At 32.6% G+C, this 7,607-nt stretch overlaps 1 protein-coding gene across 1 annotated transcript; it reads right to left on the bottom strand.

Moving 5' to 3' along the window:
- Positions 1-6,661: 6,661 nt before the first annotated feature.
- On the bottom strand, positions 6,662-7,513 carry LOC119687247. Its single transcript, XM_038101507.1, has 3 exons — positions 7,435-7,513; positions 7,275-7,367; positions 6,662-7,204 (listed from the first exon to the last, which is right to left on the bottom strand). Exons 2-3 carry the CDS (start codon positions 7,282-7,284, stop codon positions 6,774-6,776), a joined length of 441 nt encoding a protein of 146 aa, XP_037957435.1. The 5' UTR covers positions 7,285-7,367; positions 7,435-7,513; the 3' UTR covers positions 6,662-6,773.
- Positions 7,514-7,607: the final 94 nt, after the last annotated feature.

Here is a 7,607-nt window from a genome sequence, read left to right as displayed (position 1 = left end):
CAGCTTAATAAAAGCTTTTAGGATATTTTAACATCATTTTTGTTGCAATTTTTTTTGGTTGCAACAAGAGTTGCTAGTCTTCGTAGCGTAATTCGACTTTGTTAACTTTATTGGTTTATTGCTACTTAATATTTATAATCAACATTTCAGAGCAATTAGAGAGGAATAATAATGGATTAATAGTTAAGTGCTCAGTATTATTATCGAGTCAATTATATTAATTGTTATATGAAATGTTCATAATAATATGTTGTAATATGACGATATATGTAATATAATAATATGAACTAATACAATTAAATAAAAACCAACAAACCATAGATAGACATATGGAATTAATAGTCATTATAGATCAATAATTCAATATCATGCATTGAAATAAGTATATATTGGATCAGTTTGGCTTAGATGAACCTAGCTCGCTAAGTATTAAGCCGATATGTTCACATATCTCTCCCCTGTTTACTGAAATAAAGTTTCCTCAATGCTGTGGAAATTGTCTTCAATCATTACTAAGAGGTGGTTTTAGTGGGTTCAAGTCTCACAATACATTAGATCCATATAATTTTTCACCAAAAAAATTTGTAAAAGACAACATTCCTATACAACAATGTGATACCTCCAATGGTATTCTATAATATAATAACAAAATCATTCTTTTAAAATAATTTTCTCTTTTTCTTTTATCTCTTCCAACCCAGCATATCTAACCCAGCATATCTTAGCGGTGATTTATTAGAACTCCATTGTTATATGATCAGATAACATCCACCATAAAGACAATTATTAAAGAATTGATGTCAAGAATAAAAATACATACAAGCTTGCAGAGTGCTTCGTAAGAACTTTTCTCCTCTACGAGTTGGGGACGGTTACAGCATTTGAATGAACTACGAGCTGGACGAGCTTTATCACGACTTCAATATAATTCAGTGTTTTATGAGGCGTTCCATCGAAAAAGATATTTGAAATGGTGGCTGGACCAAGAACGCGTAGAGGTAGATCAAGTCTCCGGTGGAATGATCAAGAAGAGGAAGCACTGATCGCATTCGATGTACGAGAATGGAAAAGGCGCAGACGCAACAGAGGGGACTAGAGAGACGGGATACATGTATCTTCAGCGGTCACCTTCTTCTTTAGGAAGAAAGTTGCACAAATCTGGCGTCATAAAGAAATTTGAAGATTGGGTGCGTTATGAGTTGAGTGAGAAAAAATAAATAAATTGGATTTTAATTTGCCAATTGATTTTTATAGCATAATGTATGATAGCAAGTTGATTACATATGAAATTTTCAATATCATTAAATATTTCCAATTGAAAATAATTAAATAAAAATTTGTGTTATTTTTTAACCATTTCGAACTTGATTAGTTTTAAGTAAAAGTAAAATGAATTTAATGACAATATAATTCTAATGTGAAAACTAGTCAAATTAAGAAATTTTGAAAAAAACTTATGTGTTGAAAGAAATTTTGAAAGTTCTTTCCGCAGCTGAGACCAAACCGAGGGCAAAAGTGATAAATGAGATTGCCGGTCATTAAACGCTGCACTCGGATCGATGTTCGCTAACACAGAGCCTGAGGCGAAGTTTTGCAGCTCAGCTTAAGTGGATTTCTGCTTAACACTGGAATGAACAATTCGACATGCTTAGCCAAAGAAGAACCATAAAAACTGATAAACAACAAATTAAATCAGTTTAGTTAAATCTGCTAAGAAATAATTCTGAAAGTAGCGACCATTTGTGTATCGATCGATAGTTGGAGTCATAGAAGCAATTTCGAATTATTCATAAAGTTTTTACTCTATTATTCTACCTAATAAAACTAAAATGAAAACTCTTATATGAACGTCCCAAAAATTTAAACAATGTTGACAATCAATTGAAGCAATGGTGCACATCACTATTAACATTGACACCGATTATTATGGAAAATATTGTTCCCACAACTATATTTGAGTAGTGATTTTTAACTATATCTCAGAATGGTGAAACAACTGTTCAACATTGTAAACGGAGTAACCGAGCTGTTGACTTTACGTCAAAATTGTCAACCATTTTATCTTTTTTGGCACCGTAGGAGCCGACAACAATGATGTTAGCCTGGAGAATAGATGCAGACTAGCTGTCGCCAATAGGTGCTACTAGGCGCAGTAGAGAATTGAGATGTAGAGATCTGTCGTAAACCAAAGAACGTAGACTCCATAGTTCGCTCATACTACCAGTGCTTCAGTATAATGCAGAAGCATGAATGTGTCTGTGACAGCTTGGGTGACAGGGTCAAGCCTTTGTATATAATACATGATCCGTCTTATATATATGGTAAGTAAATTTTAAATAAGGAATTACATTTTAGATTACGTTCACGATTTTCAGTAGTCGACTTTTTCTTTTAAGGTGAAGCTTAATGTACTTCAACGTATAAAAAATAAAATCAAATTAAAAAAATCACCGGAATGTGATGATATTATGGGAAAGATTCTGACTGAAGTGTCTCAACAAGCACTTGTATGCCTTAGAAACGTGTTTTATTGCGCTCTTCACCTTAAGTTTTTTCCAAAAGTATAGAAAGTATTAGAAGTTATAACTATTCCCAAACCAAATAAAGACATAACTCTTATAAACTCATATAGATAAATTATCAAGACTAGAAACGATTCTCCACAAAGAAAAACTTATTCCTAAGTTGTAAATAAAATAACAAGCAATATTGACTCAAAACAATTTTTCTCGGCATTATATCTAGACGGTGCAAAGATCTTCAACAGAGTTTGGCATCAGGGTCTTCTAACCAAATTATCCTAGCTACTTCTAACAAACGTTTACCTTATACTAAAAACCTCTCTACAAAATAGATACCTTTATGTGAAGAATATATACTTAATCTCCGAACTTAAACAAATGAAACTTGGTGTGGCCCAAAGTAGCGTACTAGGTTCATTACTCTAGTTGATATACACGACCGATAACCCGATAACTTCTGATCCTCAAAGTTTGATAGAAACTTCTAATTGCAGTTAATAAAAACTTTAACAAATCCAGAGACAACTTGTTGAATTACTTAAACGTAACACTGGAATGGTTAACAAATAGGAATACAATATATGACCTAAAACGTATAAAAATTAATAATGATGAAGTCTTTACATACACAAAGGCAAATTACGTGGGTATTACTATAGATAGCAGATAAACTTAGAAGGTCCATGTCAAAGCTAAAAGAAATGAAATTAAGCGTTGCTTTGGACAATTGTAATGACTATTCTGCTCAAAATCAAATCTAACGTTCCAATGTGGAAATATAAGGTACATCATTCAAATGAAATAGAAGGCACATCATGCAAATACAACATATAACTACTGCAAACACTACAATCAAAAATACTTAGATCTATCATTTACGCTGACTGGTACATATCAAACTATAACAGTCATCGTGACTTAAAGATACCCTACGTCGCAGACGCTATTCGAAAAATAGTAAATCTCATACAGATAGATTACTCTCCCATCCTATCCCAGCAATCTACCTATCCCAGCTACCAAATGACGAAGCCACATATAATAGAGGATTGAAACGCTTATTTCCATCAGAACTGTCAATATAATAATCCATAACTAGCTATCTAATGTGCGCTTAGTACAATCTGAATATTCGAGTATTTATTGACTCATCTACTTCTACTAAATTTTTATTATTTATTGTTAGTAGTCCATACATGTAATTCTAATATTATATATTAGATGCCAAATCTTGGCAGTTGTATAAATAAAGGGAAGCTAAAACAAAAAAAAAAAATATCTCCTAATTTTGTTAGTGTTGTTGAAAGGGCTTTGATTCGTTTACTAAAGGTAAAATAATATTAGAGACCATGGGTTATATTAGGTAACCCAAAATATTTTGTGACTGCGTGATATTTACATTGTGACCGAAAAGTTTCCGGTCATAAATAAATAAAACGCAAAATTCTTAATCTTCATCAATATTTATTTTTTATCTCCTTCAAAATATGGCTCCATTAGAGAACGATACCAAAATGCCAACGTTTCTTCCAATCATCAAAACATTTTTTATAGGCGCTTTCCGGTATGGCTTTGAGTTCCCTCTGCGAATTCTGTTTTACGTCTTCTATGGATTCAAAACGCGTTCCTCTGAGTGGTAATTTGAGGTTGGGAAACAGGAAAAAGTCACACGGTGCAAGATCAGGTGAATACGGTGGCTGTTCGATGGTATTTATTGAATGTTTGGCCTTAAAATCGTTGATAATGTTGAACAAATTGAGGTGAATCGGAACAAGCCGGGCGTTGACACGTCGCATACACAAATTGTCCACCAAAATCAAACGAGCCATCTCACGACCGATGCCTAGCTCTCGTGCTATCTCTCTAACACTCACATGAGGATTTTTGAACACGATTTCCTTTGCCTTTTCAATGTTTTCGTCGGTGGTAGAGGTCGAAGGTCGTCCAGAACGCGGCATGTCTTCGACGGTCGTACGACAGTCCTGAAAGGCTTTGTACCACTCATAAACTTGAGTTTTCGATAAAACTGATTCCCCATAAGCCTTTTGTAGCATTCGCAACGATTCTGCACACGAAATTTCGTTCGAAAAACAAAATTTGATGCAAACTCTTTGTTCAATATTTTTTTCCATTGTTTTTTTCGCAACGCACTACTGAGGTGAACTGGTTTCAACAGCTGCCGAAAACGAACTGTCTGACAGATCGCGCTCATTTTTGGCATAGTAATTAAGGACAGTGCTGCCAAACTACATAAACTTAAAATATCGAAAAATATACAGCGCGCGAATTTTAAATGAGAACCTCCGAAAACCTTTCGGTCACAATGTATATATGGTGATGATAAGACAAGATATTCAAATCTGTAATAATTTTGTTTTGGAAACTTTACTTGAAATATGAAACAAATATATGTTAACTATTAGAGATTTGCGATCTTTATATGATCATAGCATCTTTGATTAACTTAGTTCTTCAGAATTTTATTATAATGAGTGCTCATTGAGTACTGATTGAAATTCTCTTAATAAATATCAATGCTCCAATTTTCGGTACTTTTACATACATACGTACGAGCTTAAGAGTAATTGAAGAGTTCTTACGTGTAAGACAAGTCGAAGTCAAGTACAAGCCAAATAAGAAGTAGAGGATCTAGCAAATCGCAGAAAGAAAGAATTGTGAATGTCATTAAACTTGTCGTGAAGCGCAGACGAACGGCAAGAATATGAGATTCACTATTCGTCTTCGTTTTCCATTTTTAATCCGTAATTGTTCAAATACAAAATTCACAACAAAGAAAATTATATAGAAAAACATAAACAATCAATGGAGCGAAGTGTTAAGTAAGAATCGGTACGGTCTGTCGCCGCAGATCAATGACGTTCTTCTATTTCATCTTTTTCCGTACATAAAAGCCCGTTCAGTCCTCAACGACCTCAGAACGCTAGTAAGAACTGTCAACTTCAGTGATTGCGGAGCCCAGTAAACGTCGTTAACGTTTATCGTGAGTGCGTAAAAATGATTATTTTTTTTATTGTGATGATCACAATTGTTGTTGTTCGAAAAATGTTCCATTAGAGTTTATGATTTATTGATTGAATATGTGAAGTCTGAAGGAAGGACAATTTTTTTCCATTACACACGTTTTTATTTTTATTTTTATTTTTAATTTTTTTTTTAATTTATTTAAAAAAATTGAATAAAGATATGTTTAAATAAATATAACTTCACACTTGCCACTTCATTTCTTTATTCTTTAAAAATGGAAACGCAAAATAAACACAAAACTGTTCTCGCCTCCAACCAAACTGAGAACACAAACTGTGGACTGCAGTCCATTTGCTGTGAACAGTAAAAAGTGACCAGTAAAGTTTTATGTCAATAAAGAAAGCATTTAATACGCGAAAAAAATAAATATTTGCTTGTTAGATTTATTTTTATTTGATTGATAGAATAGCGGAGGTGTATTATTCATTTTTAAAATTCATAATTAATTGGAAGCAATTTTTTCACTGCGAATACTTTTGAATACTTTTTCGCTTTGCTAGAGGTTCATGCGTATGTAAATTAAACTCCAACACAGTTTTGAAAGCATTGAGAATGCCGTACGAGGGGACACACTGCAGAGTTAGAGTTATCAATCAGTGGTTTTAATATTTAATTTACAAATAAAAGTAGTTATTGTATAATATTAATAATATTACTTAAAACATTTCTAAGATATAATTACAATTACAATTAAAAGCAATATTAATTGGAGCTTACTCAGACAACGTTTACCCACGCTAATTCGTTCACAATGTATTTAGTTAGATTGAATTAGTTAGATTAAATGAGTATTTCATTTGCTTAATAATATAAATTTCAATATTTTGTTGTTATTTCTCAGCTAATCAATTACTGGTAGAATCATTCGCTTTTAATTCAGAATGTATACGGTATAATTTTAATGCGTGTTTGGCGCTTGAAGTTCCAATAATTCCGAATCAGGGAGAGGAAGTTGCGCTTCTATTAAGATAAGGTGCCTTCTGAACGATCAATACACTAGTGACCAAATCATAAGAATCGGTCTTTTGCTAGAATTTATTATTCAAATGATATGAATATAAGTAGTTTACAATGCATTAATAAAAACCAAAGCATTTAGGTGTCGAGAAACATATAATTCTGTTCAAAAAAATACAAAGAAATTTTCACAAGTTTTCCAAAAGTTCACATGATAAATATAAAAATCATTCATCTAATTAACACAAACTAGTTTATATATGGTCGAAACATTTTGGAGCTGTTAAAACTAGTGGCAGATTTGTCCACAGCATCTGTCCTATCATCGAAAACAGATTCCATCATATACTTCTCAACTATGCTATGTATAATATTTTTGATGTTATCTGTCAGAACAGTGTTTCCTCTGAAACCCGGTTCATTCTGAGACAGTACAAAAGTTTCAAGTACTTCCATTATGTTGTTCTCAAGAAGCTCTTCATTCAATTCGCATTTTCCTTCGTCGTTAGATTTACTCTTCAACTCACTTTTTCTAATCATCCCCAACTCTCTTGCAATTGCGTGCACTTGAAGTCTTGTATCCTCGACCAGGATTTTCGTTATAGAATGCGTCTCACCAAAAACTGACCCACATTTGGATGGATCAGCGTCAAGACCAACACAACTGATCAGCTTTTTTTCTGAAACAAATAATGTCATAAAATCTGTTTTTTATAATGTCGGCATCTAATAGATTTCAGGTCAACTTACCTTCTGACATTAATTTCTTCCTTTTTGGTGCAATTCCTGAATCATTCGATGGTTTACGTCTCTTTCGTTTGCCTATAGTCGCATTCTCGTTATCTGTGATTAAATGAATCTCGTTATAAAGTTTATAAAATTATTGGATTGGTTTTCTAAAAAAACTTACCTTTGTCTACTGAACAATTCTTTTTTTTATTATCTACAACCGATTTTGTTTCTATGGAAATCTTAGAACCTGCCCAGACATTATTGAAATCAATTTATTATTATAATGACATTGATATAAAAAGATGAAATAAAATATAAATAAAAATAAATCGAGTATTTAAATTCATTTTT

The sequence above is a fragment of the Teleopsis dalmanni genome, chromosome X, assembly GCF_002237135.1.
Source record: "Teleopsis dalmanni isolate 2A chromosome X, ASM223713v2, whole genome shotgun sequence".
NCBI classification, from domain to species: Eukaryota; Metazoa; Arthropoda; class Insecta; order Diptera; family Diopsidae; genus Teleopsis; species Teleopsis dalmanni.
This window is presented reverse-complemented; position numbering and strand designations above follow the sequence as displayed.